The sequence below is a fragment of the Nothobranchius furzeri genome, chromosome 6 (genome assembly GCF_043380555.1).
Source record: "Nothobranchius furzeri strain GRZ-AD chromosome 6, NfurGRZ-RIMD1, whole genome shotgun sequence".
In the NCBI taxonomy this organism is placed as follows: Eukaryota; Metazoa; Chordata; class Actinopteri; order Cyprinodontiformes; family Nothobranchiidae; genus Nothobranchius; species Nothobranchius furzeri.
The window spans coordinates 36,762,263-36,781,637 of NC_091746.1; the positions used below are offsets into that span (position 1 = coordinate 36,762,263).

The window sequence follows — 19,375 nt, forward strand, 5'->3', positions numbered from 1 at the left end:
CTTCGGCCATTATTTCAGCTTCAAAGTTTTGGTGCCGTTGCAAACTAAAAAGTGCGTGTGCGCGCCGCGGGAACTTCAGCTGAAGCGACGGTGGCTGGTAAGGGTCATCGCGCTGAAACCGCGGCCACGGTAAACCCACCGAGATAATATAGTTTTTTAAAAACTGGACGGTTATTTTTATTGTCAACTTTTTTACCGGGGTTTACCGCTATACCGGTTACCGTGACAACCCTAATGAGAATAGCCACATGAACACATCAGAACTGAGCATTACGGAAGGTTGTCTGTCTTGTTTTTAGAAAATCAAGTACCTAAGGTCATCATTTGAGTCTGCAGATACACTACCTGTGGTCTGAACTGAATCTATATCAACCTTTCTCAGTAATCCAATGAGTTGATCTGATCCTGGTTTCTTCCGCCTCTGCAGGCACATAAGAACTATCAAAACATGACAGAAATCGAGGCCAAAGTGAGCTACGTGAAGCTGGCTAGGTCCCTGCAGACGTACGGCGTGTCCTTCTTCCTGGTGAAGGTGAGAGATCATCACCTTTGCTGTCCTGCCTTGAACTGTGAATTTACTGTGAAAATTTCTATTCTTCATCAGCTTTACTCGTAATTGAATATTAAAACAAATAAAGCTTTTGCAGCACCAGTTAATTAGATTTATTTATTTATTTAATGAGAATCCCATTAGAGGAAGTTTACTCTTTTTGTTGGCATCAGGGCGGAGCCTGTGAAGCCAGCAGGCAGGTTGAACGTAGGCCTATGATCGGTGGTTTAAGTTTCAAACTACCAAAAATGGTGCAAAGCAGAGTCCTAATTTTTTTACTTGTTGTTTCTGAGCTGCCAACAATCATAGATTCATAAAACATTCAAAATGCAACACCTTGTCTGATGACACTGTTAGCACAGCGGTTCCCAAACTTATTTAGCCACGCACCCCCTTCTATGTCCCGACCGTGTTGACACCCCCCCAGCCCCCACATCAGGGCATATATATAATATGTGTATATATGTATATATATATATATATATATATATATATATATATATATATATATATATATATATAGATATCTCAGACGTCAAGCTAAACAGTCACTCGACAGACAGGGTTAAAAAAAATATGATCAATCTCGAATTTAATACGTCATCCCAAAATAGAAGCTAATATCTTAACTTGACCTTGAATGAAAAATGTTGTTATAAAAACTCTTAAAGTTTTTTTATCACGGAGGAGGCAGCGCTCATTTCTGACTTCAGTCTGATGGCACCGCGCTGGAGTTTGTGCAGCGTGCGCTTATTGAAACTGTGTGTGTGTGTGTGTTTGGCACAGCTCCATGAGCTGCTCCAGTCACCGCGTCTCGTTATTGGCGCTATTTAAACCAATGTTGTAAAATTACCTCTGCCCAGCCCAGATGTGCTCACATGTGCACCCGTGAGCCGTGGTTCCGCTGGAACGCATCTGACCTCTGACAGACGCACTCTGAACTTCAGATCTTCAGTGCGCTGTTAATAGCCTGACACGTTTGGAATGCTGTCCCACAGTCAGTGTGCTAATATAATAACATAATAATGCTAAAATGCTCAGATGGGAATCATTTCTTGATTATTTAGTTACATCCACAATGTTCTGTGTGTGAGGTTTACAATGTCAGAACACCTGCATGAGACAGGGTGTTAATTACAATCTGCCAGAATAACTCACCACCTTCAGATTCCTCCAACACCGTTAAAAATGATCAAATACGGAACATATCTTGCTATTGACAGCGTGTGCAGGCCAGAGCACATTATTATTATGAAGCTAGGGCACATGCAGAGGACACACACACACACACACACACACACACACACACACACACACGAGCAAAATATACTTGTTTTCAATTACATTTATTGTGACCACTTACTTTTTCTTAGACCCACCCACAAATGAGTTTCTGGCTACGCTAATGGTGACATCTGACAGACTTCTCTGAGCTCCGCAGCCATTACACTTTTCACCTCGCGCACCCCCTAGCGGCAGCTCGTGCACTCCACACTTAGGGAATCCCTGTGTTAGCAAGTCTTGTTAGCAACAGCAGGATTGTTTACAACAGTTGTAATTCCACTTTCAACCAGTAGAGGGAAGAAACAGACAACTTGGTTACTTTAAAGCTGTTATAAGGACTTTACAGAACAAGCCAAGTTTTGAACACAGAACACTCGCCCCTCCCCTCGGGTGTCTTCCCTGAGGCACTTCTGCTGGATGAAACAAGATAGTGCAAATGGTTTATTAACTCTCCCACTGTCTTTATGGGTGACCCCACGAGGACAGTTGACCACTGAGCAGAACTGATGTTTTATCCCTTGAGGTCCATGTGGCAGGGGTGAGGAGTGAGCACCACCTCACCCCTGCCACATGGACCTCAAGGGATAAACCATCAGTCCTGCTCAATGGTCAACTGTCCTCGTGGGGTCACCCATTAGGACAGTGGGGGGGTTAAAAGGATAGTGCTAAAACACCAGTCACCACTTCCAATTGTCTTTTCTTGTCCGTGACTTCAAACAGTGTGGGACTCATTTGAGATTGTCCTAAAGTTGAAGTGGTAGCAGTCGGCTGTTTCTCCTTCTCCGATATTATTGAGCGGAGAACCTCTCACACCAGTGGTGTTCTGCTGCAAAATACATGAGTGTGTGTGTGAGTGGAGGACCCTGTGCAGTGCAGGAGTGCAGCGGTTCAGTCAGACCAACAACTGGATGGTCAAATAGTTGCTTAGGTCTTAAACGTGTTGGTGGTTTTTAGACAAATGCAAGAGAACCACTTTATCAATTTTTTCAGTCCCCACAATATATTTAATAGCTATACTATGTTAGAATGTTGTTAAAAGGCATGAAAAATTGTTTAAGCTAATTAGTTTTCCTAATTTGCCATTGCAGCTTTAACAGCTGAACTATCTGTGTTTGTAAAGAGAGAGTGTTACGACCAGGTGTTGGTGTTAAAATGAGGGACAAGGGCGTAACACAGAAAGGCATGTGCAGGATGGTAAAATTCAAACAATGTTTTAATATAAAAGGATTTCAAATTCTCAGTGCTCCATTTTTAATTCAAAGTACCTTAAATAAACAGTGTATTGGCTCAGGTTTCACATTTAAAACAAGCAAATAGCTAACCTCAAACTAAAAAATCAAGGTCCACTGACCACACTCAGATGTTTGAGGCAGGAGGGAGCCAGCACCCATCTGGTCCCTCGCCTGTTTTAAAATTCTAAAAGCACAAAGCTTTTAGAGCAGGGGTGCCCAATCCTGGTCCTGGATGGCCGGTATCCAGCAGGCTTCAGTTTTAACTCTGCTTCAGCACACCTGATTTCAATCAGCAGGTGATTAACAGGCTTCTGCAGACCCTGATGAGCTACTGCACAAGTGATTCAACCACAGAATCAAGTGTGTTGGAGCAGAGAAACCACAAAACCTTCTGGATACCGGCCCACCAGGACCATGATTGGGCACCCCTGTTTTAGAGAATCAGAGCTCCTTCACTAAAAACCATTAAAAGCTAATAAAACATACAAGGAGCATGTGGGTGCTGCTGGCAACTCTGCCATCTTTATACTCAGGTGATAAACAACAAAATCCGGTGCAGCTGTTTCTGCTGAGGGGAGGAGCGGTAGCCCAATTTGGGTGAGCCTCTGTCCTGTTGAAGGACTCTGGATGGCGTCAATTTGAATCAACAGCTCCTGCTCCTAGGGCAAAGAGGCAACAACCGTAAAGTCTAGTTTATGTTTCTGTGTCTGCGTTAGTACGGAGACGCGCAACGCCATTATCCGCCCTCGCGAGCCTGCTGGAGGGCCCTCACAAGGATGGAGGGAGTCGAGCCCACTTTTCTAAACACCCGTCAAACGAGACAGAGAACGCAAGCTTGTGATTGGTCAGGGCGGCGCTTTTGTCAACAGCACCGCCATAGCACCCTCAAAAATAAAGATGTGTAGTGGCAGACAAGAGCAGATTGAAGAATGCCTTGCAGAAAAACTTATAAAAATATGAAAGTTTATTGACCCGTGACTGGAGAAGTAAAAGATGTGGAGCTGATGCTGAAGCATGAATCAAGTGTTTACAGAAGCAGGTGTCTTTGGGACTGCCTTGCACCTTTCAGCGGAGACTTACAGCTGTGTTTTGTCATAAAGTAGTCCAAAGTCTAAAATGGCGCCTGTGATTCCTCTATGCTGCTAATTAATTTCTGATTGTCTAGGTCACCAAGGAGAACTGGGATCACTACTGAGTCATTTTAAGTATTTTTTTTTACTCACAACCCTAGTTGGATCCATTCACTTCCTGTGTTTTATGCTAAGCTAAAGCTAAAGGACTACAGTCGGGTCAGGAGAAGGACTGGGCTGGTTAAAAATAGTTTTTATCTAACTCTGGGAAATATATCAACAGACAAAATTTCAATTTTGGGTGGAATATCCCTTTAAAGGAAATTCACGGTACTTGTAAGAATTTATTGACTAGATGAAAACAAATAGAACATAAATTTTCAGCAAAAATGATGAAGTGTCTTTGTTAAAATGTTTATTAAACTAGAATGTTTCACTGTCCCTTAAAAAACAGTTTCTCTGATCAGTGGGATTCCCTGGACCAGTCAGGCCAGTTCTCATCAGCTCCGCATGATTTAGTTTAGATTCTTGGTAAAAGGGATGAAAATACAATCTGCATTGTTATTTATGTCATTTTCACATGAACACCCACCTGTTGTTGATTAGTTGATGCATTACAATACTTTGACGGAAATCTGGACTTTTTCTGTATAGATGGGATGAAAACGCAAGCCTATTGAAGTTACTAAGCATATTTTGTTTACAGTCTCTAAACAAACAATTTATTCTTCACTGTTTATTTTTGAAAAGAAGAGATGTCAGAGCTGGTATAAGGAAGGCTTCTAAATTCCTCAATTCACACATTCTTGTCTCAGAGGCATCAGCATGTACTTTAAGAATACTATAAATGACTAAAGACTCCTTCTTTGTTGATGAGGGTGAATCAGGTGATATCCAGCCGCGCTGGTGACTCATTTCCACTTAAAATGTTGTTTTTATTCTCCACCCGTAGGAGAAAATGAAGGGTAAGAACAAACTGGTGCCTCGTCTGCTGGGAATCACCAAGGAGAGCGTGATGAGAGTAGACGAGAAAACCAAGGAGGTGATCCAGGAGTGGAGCCTGACCAACATCAAACGCTGGGCCGCCTCGCCCAAGAGCTTCACCCTGGTGAGAGAGAGGAGCACGACTGGTGTTGATGATGCAAAGTCCCAGTCTCAATCCATAACAGTAACAGGTGGACAGTAAAAAAGTGGATGTCTTCATGAAGGGGTCAGGTTTGGCAGGAAGCTATTATTCCTGCTGATGTAACCCTGTGGTTTGAAACTGACAGCGGGTTTTAGGGGTAATTTCACATAAACCACTTTGATGTGACAGACTGCAGCTGTTTTATGATGGCAGCAACACACTTTGGAAACGGGGCCATTAGAAATCTGCTGCTGTCTGCCCTGGTGCAGCTTCCTACATACTTATGCTGAACCCACATGCATGTCTGTAACTGAGCCTGAGCAGAAAACACACAGTCTAAGCAAAGAGTACTTTTGCAGCATGTCAGAGAAGACCTGATCCTGAAGGTGTTCCTCTCTTTGATCTCCTGACAGGATTTTGGAGACTACCAGGACGGTTACTACTCTGTGCAGACCACTGAGGGGGAGCAGATAGCTCAGCTCATCGCTGGGTACATCGATATCATCCTCAAAAAGGTCAGTGGGAGTAAAGACCAGCTGTACCAGGTTTCGATTATGTTGTGGCTGCTGTGTCATCCCATTCATTCCTTCTTCCAGAAAAAGAGCAAAGACCACTTTGGCCTTGAGGGAGATGAAGAGTCAACCATGCTGGAAGATTCAGTTTCACCCAAAAAGTAAACAGGAAAATGTTTCTGACTCAGTTTTAAAGATGTAGAGCCAAACTGTGATGTGTTGGTGGCTCTTAGGGGTCCGCATGAGCTCTGAGGGCTGGTTAAGACTAACTTTATTATCAGAATTGGACCAAAATGATTAGAACTCCATCATTCCTCACTAAGATTATTTAAGCTGATCGATGAGAAACCTCTGCACCATGACAACATTACCACGTTCATTTATTAATGAAGATGCATTTATAATTATGTAGATTCTAATTTTCCTCAATATATTAGTGTTATTATAATTATAATAATAATTTAGTTTCATTTTTGGTATATCTTTATAGTAATTTAAGTTACAGTGATCCCTCGTTTATCGCGTACTATATTGTACTATATAATACGTACTAGTACTGTATTGAATTATCGTATGATCACATCCTCTTTTTGTGGGTAAAACTCAAGAAAAAATTTTTTTTTACTTGGTTTTTTTTATAGTTTTATTACAAAAAGTGCATTTTATGATGAAATTGATGAAAAAAACAGGAATTTCTTGATATTTCACATAGGAAAATACCGCAAATCTGTGAAAAATAACACGAATCGGCGAATTTCCCTTGAATAAGGCTCCAAAGAAAAAATCCGCAAAGTCGTGAATCCGCGATAAACGAACCGCAAAGTAGCGAGGGACCACTGAATTCTATTTAGTGATGGATCATTTTTGAATGACTTTTTGACTTTAGGTTATTCTTTTCTTCATGCTGGTCACATGTTGGTCTCCTGTCTTTAACATGCTATTGAAGGACAATAAAATAATTGAATGAAGGAATTATATTAACGCTGATTAGTACAAATCTCTCTTTCATCTAAAACCGTTTATCTCATGTGGTTCCAGGTCCACGGTTGTGCAGCAGCAGTTTAATAAGATGGGCAGGGTGGAGACGGGCTCGGTGGCGCTGCCAGCTATCATGCGGTCTGGAGCTGGAGGTCCAGAAGGCTTCCACATGGGTTCCATGCCCCAGGCCAAACAGCACATCACCAGTGGGCAGATGCACCGAGGACACATGCCTCCGCTGGTATAAGGAAGGCTTCTAAAATTCTCAATTCAGACCTATTATGGAAGAGGGCGGGTAGTGTTGGTGGAGGATGTTAGGACAAAGAGCATGCATGTGTGTGATGAGCTTAAAGGTGACAATAAGAAAAACCAATACCTTTCCTGTTAATTAGCAGCTAAACAAACTGCAAACATACTGTGTAACTGAGATCACAGAGATGTCCTGATGAACCGAATCTCTTCTGTTTCCTCGTTAGACATCAGCACAGCAGGCTCTGACTGGAACCATCAACTCCAGCATGCAGGCGGTCCAGGCAGCGCAGGCCTCTCTGGACGACTTCGACACCCTGCCCCCATTAGGAACTGATGCTGTAAGATTAATCCTGGTTTAAAATCAGATGGTTAACCATTACCTGTGAAGTGTTTGATTCCAGGCATCAGGTGGAATCAGCACATCTGAAAATGACAGAAAGCAAAAATCTGATTTAAAAACTCGGTGTACTCACACGAGTTCTCGTTAAGTCCCCTTTAAAGGAATCAGCCTGATCTACATGGGAATCCCTCACTAGAAACATCTAGATGTAGATCAGGCTGATTTAGTGCTACAGATGTGGTCACATCTGACCTGTGAGTCAGTCAAGGCTAATGGAAGACAGAATAAATGATCAGAAAAAACCCACATTATTGCTTTATTCCTGCAGCAGTTCTTCAGTCTGTGAGAGGTTTGTTTCTCTGTTTAAGGCGTCTCAAGCTTGGCGCAAAAACAAGATGGACGAGTCCAAGCATGAGATTCATTCTCAGGTGGATGCCATCACAGCAGGAACAGCCTCCATGGTCAATCTCACAGCAGGTAAACGCAGCAGAACTACTGCTTCTACCATTTTTCCCAAGATTTGTTAAGTGGTGTATTATTTTGAGGTGAATATAAGTCTGAATACATTTAGAACATGTAAGGTTGGCTAGGATGTAGTAGGAGTTTTATAGTCAGGTGAATGTTTTTTTATTTTCTCTCCTGTGCTGGAGATGTTCTGGTCTAACAGATTCTTCTTTACTTCACTGATGTTTGGAGACATCCAGGTTCTGATCTGGACCAGACTGGATCTTTGCAGAACCGTGACTCTTTTCTCAGTTTAACTGCTATAGATCTACTGAAGGTTTTGGGATCATGGTTCCGTTTGATGACCCGGCGTGGTCCACTCTTCAGCTGTCAGACAGACCGTCCCACATTAGAATACTCTAGAATAAATTGTTAACCGGATTATTTCATGATGGACTCAGTGAGTCCTGTAGCTGTAGAACCAGCCCACACCATCAGCCCTCCACCTCCGTGCTGACAGCTGGGATCAGCTGTTCGTGCTGCTGTGCATTGTGGGTAAACATCTCTACTTTGATCTCATTGTTCCAGACGTCTTGTGGTTCAGATGAATCCTCTCCAATCCGAGCTGCAGGTTCTTCAGAGAGTCGTAGTGTCATACTCTTTGACCTTTAACCTACTATCTAAGGCATGTAGACTCTGAATTAAAGTTCTCAGGTTTCTAGTCATTTCTCTTGAGCATTGACCTCTGACCTCCTGGGGGGATCATCAACTGCCTGAAATGGTTTCTAATTTTCAATAATCTTTCTCTCAATAGATTGGACTTTAAATGACCTTTGACCTTGGACTTTAAATGACCTTTGACCTTTTCCAGCAACAGTTGCTTCTCTGAGGTCATTGAACATGTTTTTCCTCCTTGTGTTCACACACACCTGTATACTCCAGAGCAGCAGATTGACTGAACTGCTTTAAAGGAGGAACTGATGATCTGCTGATCAATAATCAGCAGCAACTGGCTGATACTTGGCTTAGAGACATTGATGGTTCTCCTACATGGTTCATAGAACACGTCTTCTTGATTATTTGCAATAAACGTGTTTTCGATTGTAGCCGATGACAGAAAGGTGTAGGAGGATGTTTTCTGTACTGTTTCCCTGCTTGACCTGCATCACACAGGATGCCACTTTATCTTTTAACCTGTAATCTTGTGAGAATATGTTTCTAATAAGTTAAAGAGAGAATAAAAGCAGATATCCATCTGTGTCTAAAGGAGATCCAGCAGAGACGGACTACACAGCAGTGGGCTGTGCTGTCACCACGATCTCCTCCAACCTGACAGAGATGTCCAAAGGTGTGAAACTACTGGCAGCACTGATGGAGGACGAAGGAGCTAATGGACAGCAGCTGCTGAGTGCTGCCAAGAATCTGGCCTGTGCCGTGTCCGACATGCTGAAGACGGCACAGCCAGCAAACACAGAGGTATACAGGGAGCTGAAGCATGCACACATATTCCTTTCGTCCCCTCTTTGATCTAAATGAGCCAATGCGTTTCTGTTCCAGCCTCGTCAGAACCTGCTGCAGGCTGCAGGGAATGTGGGCCAGGCCAGCGGTGAGCTGCTGTCTCACATTGGAGAGACTGACACTGATCCACAGTTCCAGGTATGTCCACCTGTAGAGTGTTCAGAGTTTGTGTCAGAGAAAAAAAAAGTGTTTAGCTTCATCTTTAGAGAGTGACACTCGTTTACTAACTTCATATATATATATATATATATATATATATATATGAAACTTTACTTTCAGGAAGTGCACGTATTTTCTGTTATGGAAATGACAACATCGGTACTTTAACTTTCTCAGCTGTAGCTGAACGGTCAGGCTGAACTATTGAAAAATAGGAATATTTTATGTCTTTAGCAGGAAATTAACTTCCTGAAAACATCATCACACTAGGGATAGTGGCAGCCAACAAGTTTAGACTTACCTCCTGTTTATGCTGTCACGGTTGCTAGGCAACAGGACATACACAAGTGTGGCACAAACACCAGCCTGCGTCGACCGGGTAAATGGCCTGTGTTTGACATAGCGCCTTCTAGAGTCCTAGAACCCACCAAGATGCTTTACAATACAATCAGTCATTCATCCATTCACACACACATTCACACCCTGAAGTCCTGGGGCGCACTGACCGACGCGAGACTGCAGAGCACAGGCGCCACTGGCCCCTCCGACCACCACCAGCAGGCAAGGCGGGTTAAGTGTCTTGCTCAAGGAGCAGAATTCTCTTGCCTGGAGCCGGGTCGATCCTATGACCCTCTGACTACTGGACAACCCTCTCTACCTCCTGAGCTGTCCCAGTACTTGAATTTGGACTCAGCCGCTTGTGTTGTTGGCTAACGGCTAACGTGTGGAAACACAGTTATGTGTGTGTGTGTGAACTTGGTCCACAGCTGTGCTGAATGTTTTATATCCAAAAATACAAACACGTGTTCCATTGCATGCCTAATATATATACACATACATCCTACCACAATAATAAAATACAGCAGTACTTTTAGGTGGTAGTAGAGTATTTGAGCTTGTTCTGTTGTTTAGTTCATGCTTCTGTTTGATGTGACAGCTTCACCGGGGTACAGGATCTTTCAGGGGTGCCAGATGGAGAACCCCTCCCTATGTTGAAATGCTGGTAACTAAAGTAGTTCTATAAGGTCGATCAATAATCAGTATGTTAGCATATTTATTCGTGTTTTTGTGTGAGGTCATTCATTGGTGACATTAGTGACTGAACCAGGCTGCAGCTGTAAGAACAGGACTCGTCTTTAATGGTGCTGAAGCCAACATCCCCACCATACTCAGCCTGGTTTAGACACTCGTCTGTTTCTTTAACACCTGATTTAGGAGCAGTACCTTTTGATTTGCAGTCTGACTTTAGTTGGAACTGTCTTTTTGGTTTAGACATTTTTTAAATTATAAAAGAAAATGTGAAAATGGTTAGCCATATTTAGATGGGTAATTCACACCTGCAGCGTTTAGTCTGTTTAAATGAAAGCCAGATGTGTTTTCCCTTGATGCGGTTCATTTTTTCAGGTGTGTACACAGTAATCGAACTAAGCTAAACAGTTGTACCCACACCTGTTGGAGGAGGGGGCCTGGGTTCAGCTCCAGTAGAACATCTGACGAGTTTGTTCATAGTGTGAATGTGATCTGACCCGGAGCCGACGCAACAATCACACACACTCAGCAAGTTTGAGCCAAATATAAAGCTAGTTGATGTTAGGCGTGTTGACACTCTTCTTACATTCCTTCTATTTCACTAGTTTTAGTTTTAAATTGAAATTGAAATCATGTCACGTTCGTTTGAATCAAGATTCATTTCCCTGATTTGTTTTTGTGTCTGATGACCACAAACCAATACTTCAATGGTCCAATTCACAAAATAACCTGAAGGGACGAGGTGCTCTTCTCCATTCCTTATATGTCTGATGGGTTCTGTGATTGACCTTTAATCGATCACTGATAAAATGATTAAAATCAACAAAGCAGCCAGCACTAATCAGCGGCTGATTTAATCGTGGCGACCGTCTTCTTCAGTAGTAATAAACGTTCTGTTTATGTTTCATGTCGACAGGATATGTTGATGCATCTTGCCAAAGCTGTGGCCAACGCTGCAGCTGCTCTGGTGCTCAAAGCCAAGAATGTGGCTCAGAAGACAGAGGACTCGGCTCAGCAGAACCGGGTCATCGCAGCAGCCACACAATGTGCCCTGTCCACGTCTCAGCTGGTGGCCTGCACCCGGGTGAGTGGGTGTCCCTGTTGATTATATACTAGTCGGCCATAACATTATGACCACTGTAAAGTCTCATATCAGCGCTCCAACATGCTCAACAACTCTATTAATTAAACGGTCACTGCACAATTTTTAATGCTTATCAAAAACGATCAACAGTGATAATAATCTAAATAGTCTTGGCTATAGATCAAATGTAAAATGTTGGGAACAGGTGAAATGGGATGCAGCCCAAGACTCAACTGAGATCTAATGGAGTTAGTGCCTTAAAGAGGCATTGTAGTTTCATGCTTCTAACACAATCGGTGCGTCCTGAAGGTGGTGGCTCCAACCATCAGCTCCCCAGTGTGCCAGGAGCAGCTGATCGAGGCCGGTAAGCTGGTGGCCAAGTCCGTAGAGGGCTGCGTGGAGGCGTCTCATAGGGCCACTGGAGACGAGGGTCTGCTCAAACAGGTGGGTCAGGCCGCTACGGGGGTCACTCAGGCCCTCAACGAGCTGCTTCAGCACATCAAACAGTACGCCAGTGGGGGACATCCCATCGGACGGCATGGAGAAGCCACCGACCGCATTCTTGATGTTACAGAGAACATCTTCAGCTCCATGGGAGACGCTGGTGAGTCAGTGGCTGAGTTGGACAGCTTTGGCTTATGAATGATGAGTCATCTGTAACTCTGCCCTTGTATCATCTAGAGGGATTCTCCGTATTTGTTGGGAACATTTAGTCTTTGTGATATTAAAAAAAACTCACATCAAACGTTTGGCCAGGTTCAGAGAGATACCAGACAACACACAAAATAAATACAGTAAATGTTGGCAAGTAAATTCTGGTGCACTGCTTTATTGATTCAGTATCATAACACAGAATATTGCGACATTTCAGTGTATCAGTATGGAACATTTTATTAAAATGCTATATTTAAAAAAAAACACCTTAGTGGGGCATTTAAAGGTGTGCAGAATTCAATGTACAGTTTCTCATTTTAAAGCTATATTTAATCAAATTTTCATTTTGTCGGGCACAACACTGGGTTTATGTTTACATCTACTGGCCACTAGAGGGCACCGTTGTGCTGAAAAGTCCGCTCGGCAAGGCGAGGCTGGGATTGTGTAAAATGGCAGACTTGACAAGTCAAGCAGCTGATTCTGAGTCCAAAAGATGTTCTAACGGTGAATACTGTTGTAAAATAAACTTATCAGTAGAAATTAGACCTTATCCTGTACAAATTATCTCTGGACACGGTGCTGGCTGGTCACTTAACAGGTCGGCAGTGAACCAACACCCCGACGGCTGGAAAGTGTTTTCTGTTGCTGCAGCTACCACCTCTAAACACTAGATGTCGCCAGAGTGTCCGTGTTTTGAATTCAAAATTTAAAGTAAAAAAATAAAGTTATATTTTAACATTTTGTGGTTGTTTCCACCTCAGGACGAGGCTAAGGTGAAAAAATGCTCAAACTGTAGGAGGCGTGAAAACATGTAAAGAATTAAAGTCGTAGAAGGAATCCCTGTCACCCGCCACCTTTCACGAGTTGAAACGATCATCAGATGTTGAGAAATGTAGGAATATTGTAAAAATCTTGTGTGACTTGTTAGCATTCAGACTTTCAGCTACTAGTAAGTTAAACCTCATTTCATGATTGGCTTAACTTTGCTTTTCTAGTCTGTAATTTTAGTTTTTCTTCCATTTGCTCTCAATCCTCAGGTGAGATGGTTCGTCAGGCTCGCATCCTCGCCCAGGCCACGTCTGATCTGGTCAACGCCATCAAGATGGATGCAGAAGGAGAATCTGACCTGGAGAACTCCCGGAAGCTTCTTTCTGCTGCCAAGCTTCTGGCTGATGCCACCGCAAGGATGGTGGAGGCTGCTAAGGTCTGCCGTCTCCTTCACTTAGGCCAATGAACTAGACGTTTATGTCAGCCTGCCGGTGTGTACTGAGGTGTCCGACTGATTCTCCAGGGTGCAGCTGCAAACCCCGACAGCGAGGAGCAGCAGCAGAAGCTTCGTGAGGCTGCTGAAGGTCTCCGAATGGCCACTAACGCTGCTGCCCAGAATGCCATCAAGAAACGGCTAATCAATAAGCTAGAGGTAAAAATAGAAACCAGGAAATGGAAGGGAAACACCTGGAATGTGTCTGCCTTCTCAGAGTTATAGGAGTCATCAAACAGCTGCGTTTCTGGCTCGTACATCGAAGTTCAGAGGGAATGACGGTGCATGGATTACCCTCATTTTAGTCTCAATCTGGTCTCGAACTTCCCCCAAAGCTATCTCACATTTCACATAAAATAAAGTTAGAGGAGTTCCAGACACATTCCTGACGCCCCTGAGGACTCGGAGACTAGTTGGAGAGATAATTTGACTTGTTTTTCTTATAGATGTTCAGAATTTCTGCAAGGTCCTGAGACTCAGGCCAGCAAATTCATAGCCATTGTGAAAGTTCTGAGACATTTTGGGAACTCCTTCAGAAATATTCTCATCTTGTCTCCAACAGCTGCAGCCAACCGAGTTGCTGTGTGTTTAGATCAAACTACATCTATCAAAACAAATTTCATGAAACTTGCTGGAACTATTGAAGAACCTGTGATCTTATGGTGCAAATTATTATCACTCCCAACTGGTGGAGGGAACATGCACCTGTTGGTTTAATGACTGATGTGATGTTGGATTATAATCTGATGCTTGTATCTATACAACTGTTTTATACTGACACATCTGATTCTGGTTTTCTGGCAGAATGCAGCCAAACAAGCAGCTGCAGCAGCCACCCAGACCATAGCCGCTGCCCAGCATGCTGCCTCTTCCAACAAGAACCAGGCCGCCCAGCAGCAGCTGGTCCAGAGCTGCAAGGTATTCCCACTGAGATTAGATTCTCCCAACAAACGACGCAGAAAACATGATTGATTTCATATGAAACTCAGGGTTTCCCAAAGTTCACAGGTCATTAGGGGTGGGGCACCAACAGAAACTAACATGATCCAGAAAAGATTGCAGGAATGAAGATATAAAATGATCTAGATGAAAGTTTATTTATGCTGTGTTGTGTAATATTGTCATTGACCTTTACTAGTTAAACAATGAATAATTTATTTACTTTTCTTTATCAAGTATCAGTCTGACTCCCCCTTTGTGAAGAAACCGCAGTCACACTAATTCACCTACAAACATTTTAAAACCAGACATTTCTGGTTTTTAAGACCTGTGTCAAAGTCCGCTTGGATCCTGATGCTGCAGAGAGAAGACGCTGACGATCCAAAATCAATCAAACGTCGCATCAGAGCAACAATTTACACCAAAAGATCCTCATTCGTCCCCTCTCCTGTGTGTGCTGTAACCAGGTGGTGGCAGACCAGATTCCTCAGCTGGTCCAGGGAGTCCGAGGCAGCCAGGCTCAGCCTGACAGTCCCAGTGCTCAGCTTGCCCTCATCGGTGCCAGTCAGAACTTCATGCAGGTGACTCACACGTTTCCATCACTGAAGATGCAGCCAGATTATTCAGTGTTGTTTTTATTTGTATTTCTTTAGTTTGATGATTATTTGCCAGGTAACAAGGACCAGATGCTGCTGTGCTTCTGTTTCTGAGTTCCTGCTGAAAACTCAGACCTATTGAAGGTTCAGTTTTTTTCTCTCCTTGTCTTCATCAGCCTGGAGCCAAGATGGTTACCGCCTGCAAAGCCACAGTTCCCACCATCAGTGACCAGGCGTCGGCCATGCAGCTCAGCCAGTGTGCTAAAAACCTGGCCAGCGCCCTGGCAGAACTTCGCACTGCTGCCCAGAAGGTACCACACACCTGGCGGGTCATACTCCGCACAGGCAGAAACGCTGATGTCACGTCACATCACTGCACATATTTGGAGATGTTTGCTATTGCCGGTGCGTGACTGGAACAGTTAGCAGAACAGTTTTAGCTCAATTTTGGATTCAAGTCAACATGGTGGAACAGGTTTTCACTTTGGTGATTTAGAGGAGCTTCTTTGTGTGTTGTGAGAATATCTGTGGTGGAGGTTCAGTTCGTGCCTGCTGAGTACTTTTTTACCGCAGTCACCTGTAGCAGCACAAACCAACGTTAGCTCATCATGTCCTGCTCTGGGTGGGATTGCTCTGGTCTTAAAGCAGACTGTGATTCTTGGGTCTGAGCATCTCCACAGCTGCAGCTCTTGTCTAACATGTTTTAGTGTCGTGTTCAGAGCCGGTCCGGTGTGCTCCAAGGACAGGAAGCTAGTGAAGCAATAACAGGATGAAGGGCGGAAGAGCCTGCCTTGTGTCGGTTGAACAGCAGCAGGATGATCTGATCCCACGATGCACCCTGGTTTTCTGTGTATTATAAATCCTGTTGACTCACTGGTGGAGTTTGTACACTTCTACCGCTTCCTCTGGTGTTTTGTTGCTGGAACATGAAAGTCTGGGAACATTGGGAGTTTTGAGGGAAAACATTTATATTCTCCTGACTCCATGATGACTGGAGGCCCCATCTCACAGCTTCTGCTGCTGTTGGCGTGGTGGCAGGCACCACAGCAAACCTACCCAATCTCCCAAAACTCATGGTTCCATGTTACAGTAGAGCAAAGAGTTCAGTCTGATCACAGGAAACTATAAATCTGACTTGTTCTGTTGTATTTCAGCTCATGAAGACTTCAGGAAGCAGCAAATGTTCAAATGGTTCTGCTTTCATATTGTGTGTGTGTGTGTGTGTGTGTGTGTGTGTGTGTGTGTGTGTGTGTGTGTGTGTGTGTGTGTGTGTGTGTGTGTGTGTGTGTGTGTGTGTGTGTGTGTGTGTGTGTGTAGGCTCAGGATGCTTGTGGTCAGCTGGAGATTGACAACGCACTGAATATGGTCCGAGACCTGGAGAAGGACATCCAGGAAGCTAAGGCTGCTGCTCGAGAAGGAAAACTCCAACCGCTGCCAGGAGATACAGTAAAGCAAACACACCCACCCACACACACACACACATTCACGTCTACATTTCAGCTGCGTGTTGGATAACCATCTGTTCCCGTGCCTCCCGCCTGTTCTGTACAGCTGGGAAAGTGTTCTCAGGATCTTGGAACCAGCACCAAGGCTGTGACCTCTGGTATCGCCCAGCTGCTGAGCGAGACCACTCAGGGCGATGAGAACTACATCGGTGGGTTAACACATGCACAATAAAACAGGAATTCAGGGTTCCAATGTTGTTCAAATATTTCTGAACCAGACATAAATGTTCAGCTCCTGAAACTTTTGGCTTGATATTTTATATTTAATTCTTGCTGATAATCACGTCACACTTGGAGTTGAAGTTCACTGATGCTGATTCATTTAAAGATTTGATTGGCCCTCCTCAGAAACCTGTAGAGTCTCTGAATCATCTCCTGTTCCCTCCAGGCATTTCAGCCAGAGACGTGGCCCAGACCCTGAAGTCCTTGGCCTCCGCTGCCAGAGGAGTCGCAGCCACCACGGATGACCCAGCAGCCCGAGGCGCTGTGCTGGACTGTGCCGGTGATGTTCTGGACAAGTCGGCCAACCTGATCGAGGAAACCAAGAGGGCTATCGTGAAACCAGGAGATGCTGAAAGTCAGCAGAGGCTGGCCCAGGTAAACCCTGAGCCCAGCAGAGAGGAGAATGTTCTGGGGGTTAGAGACCTTAAGGCAGCAAAACCCAAAGCAGCTTAGTTCTGATCTGGACAATAGCGTATAAAAGCCACTCAGAAGAGGTCAGGGGCCGGTTGTGGGCTTTTAGGTAAACCACAGGCTTAAATAGTCACAGTGTCTCAGTGGTCTTCATCAATGTCCAGAACCAGACCCTCTGCTTCCGTGCTGCTCGGCCCAGTACCAGGCTGCTCCTGCCCGGTCAGCGCTCCAGGAACATGGTTCTGAAAATCACTTGTTTGGGTTTAGTCGTTCTCCCTATAAAACTACCTTTTTTTGCTTGTGAGCTACTTTCACTCAATGAAAATACGGAAGATCTACTGCCATCAGATTTATTCACACTGATACTTTCCACGTGTGAATATGCTCATGTTAAGAATGCTATGCTAACTAAATTAACATGCATCATGTTCACTAGTTGCTTTTTCTGTATTTCAATACATCAATATTATAAAAAAGGCACAAATGAAATGGTGACATTCTGAAAATCTAACTAAACAAAACGTGTTTTTTTTAACTAATCAGATATTTTCAGATAATGAAATACAAATCTACTTCATGTGAATGATTTGACATTTTCTTTTGGATCAGTAACATTTTGAGCACACAGGAGAAGCAAACATGTTCCTGTTCAGTCCCTGACCCTGCGCCGTGCCCTAAGCAGCACTGTCAGTGTTTCATAATGTTCAGCTGCTTTGTCATAGATTAACAAATACTTCCAAAAGTTATAGAATACATTTTAAAGAATGTTTGATGATCTTTAAAATGCATTAAATACAAAACCTTTCAAGTAATTGTTTTGTTATATTATTTTTCCCAACAATGCAAAAACAATTTCTCATTAAATGAATAAAGCTGAATATATTTAAATAAAATGCAAGCTAAATGTGGTGAAAACAAAAAATTCTGAACTGAAGTAAAAAAATGTAAAAACATAAAACATTTCTTCCTGCTTCCTGATTTTTTTAAAATAATTTTTATGGGTTTTTTTTGCACATGAGAAGGTAAATTATGCTTTGCTGCGTTTATTACTGACAAAATTAAGGTTGGAGGTTTATTTCTCTGCATCTTGTAGTTTTATTTTCTGCGTGGGTCTGACGGCTGTGCGCAACACAGAGAAGAGAGGGGGAGGGAGTCAGCTCCCTCATTAATTTCACGTCCGGATGGCTCACTGGCTGATTCCAGGCGAGCAACTTTCAAGTGTGTCGCGAGCTGCCAGCAGCTCGTGTGCGACGTGTTGGAGACTCCTGGTCTAAAATAACACTCAGAACCCTCAGTTACTAAAACACTCACAGCAAATCTAATACAGCCGAGTTCTGGAGCACAACCAGGTCTCCTCGTCTGGCTGCTCTGCAAATATTTAAATACTGAACACTGAGCCTTTGTTCTCAAGACAGAAACATTTCTCTCCTCTGGGTTCTGATATGCAGTCAAACTCAAACTGATTTTTGTTATTTGTGTTTGAAAAAGAAGAAAAGAGGCAGCTGGAATTTAGAAGAGCGGTGACTGATGTGTGTGTGTGTGTGTGTGTGTGTGTGTGTGTGTGTGTGTGTGTGTGTGTGTGTGTGTGTGTGTGTGTGTGTGTGTGTGTGTGTGTGTGTGCGCGCGCGCAGGTGGCTAAGGCGGTGTCTCAGGCTCTGAACAGATGTGTGAACAGCCTCCCTGGCCAGAGGGATGTGGACAACGCTATCCGTACTGTGGGGGAATCCAGCAAGTCTCTCCTGGCTGAATCTGTTAGTACCGCTGGGTCCAGCATCAGCACCAGTACCCACATCCAGTCAGAACACTGGCATTAACACGCCACCACACATAAGTTAAAGCTGTAGCTGTTACCATCTCAGTCGTACTCCACCTGTTTTGTTTTTGCTAATCATTTGATTTTTTTTATTATATTTATCACATCATTAATGTAACAACTTGAATGTTTTTGTTCACAACACTTATATTAATTCCCTTCATGGTGTGAAAACCTATCTATTCTTCCTTCCAGTTTCCGTCCAGCGGGCGCAGCTTCCAGGAGCTTCAGGCTCAGCTCAACGAGGTGGCTGCTGAGTTAAACCAGTCAGCCAATGAGGTGGTCCAGGCCTCCAGGGGAACCACCCAGGACCTGTCCAGGGCCACCAGCAAGTTTGGACAAGACTTCAGCCAGTTCCTGAAGGCTGGTGTTGACATGGCTGGAACGTCCCAGGTG

At 43.7% G+C, this 19,375-nt stretch overlaps 1 protein-coding gene across 2 annotated transcripts in view; it reads left to right on the top strand.

The window, feature by feature from the left end:
- The window catches only part of tln1 (talin 1), an 89,489-nt gene that overhangs the window by 43,067 nt on the left and 27,047 nt on the right, over positions 1 to 19,375 (top strand). The window contains exons 10-31 of one of the 2 annotated variants that reach the window (XM_054744042.2): positions 428 to 532; positions 5,089 to 5,244; positions 5,676 to 5,777; positions 5,859 to 5,935; positions 6,813 to 6,993; positions 7,229 to 7,342; positions 7,713 to 7,821; positions 9,056 to 9,264; positions 9,346 to 9,444; positions 10,403 to 10,468; positions 11,411 to 11,578; positions 11,888 to 12,182; positions 13,270 to 13,436; positions 13,524 to 13,652; positions 14,298 to 14,411; positions 14,900 to 15,013; positions 15,205 to 15,339; positions 16,346 to 16,474; positions 16,580 to 16,682; positions 16,922 to 17,130; positions 18,798 to 18,917; positions 19,175 to 19,372. In XM_054744042.2, the coding sequence (XP_054600017.2) occupies positions 428 to 532; positions 5,089 to 5,244; positions 5,676 to 5,777; positions 5,859 to 5,935; positions 6,813 to 6,993; positions 7,229 to 7,342; positions 7,713 to 7,821; positions 9,056 to 9,264; positions 9,346 to 9,444; positions 10,403 to 10,468; positions 11,411 to 11,578; positions 11,888 to 12,182; positions 13,270 to 13,436; positions 13,524 to 13,652; positions 14,298 to 14,411; positions 14,900 to 15,013; positions 15,205 to 15,339; positions 16,346 to 16,474; positions 16,580 to 16,682; positions 16,922 to 17,130; positions 18,798 to 18,917; positions 19,175 to 19,372 (3,099 nt within the window). The remainder of the gene's footprint in view (positions 1 to 427; positions 533 to 5,088; positions 5,245 to 5,675; positions 5,778 to 5,858; positions 5,936 to 6,812; positions 6,994 to 7,228; positions 7,343 to 7,712; positions 7,822 to 9,055; positions 9,265 to 9,345; positions 9,445 to 10,402; positions 10,469 to 11,410; positions 11,579 to 11,887; positions 12,183 to 13,269; positions 13,437 to 13,523; positions 13,653 to 14,297; positions 14,412 to 14,899; positions 15,014 to 15,204; positions 15,340 to 16,345; positions 16,475 to 16,579; positions 16,683 to 16,921; positions 17,131 to 18,797; positions 18,918 to 19,174; positions 19,373 to 19,375) is intronic. The other variant, XM_054744043.2, reaches the window with a different exon arrangement.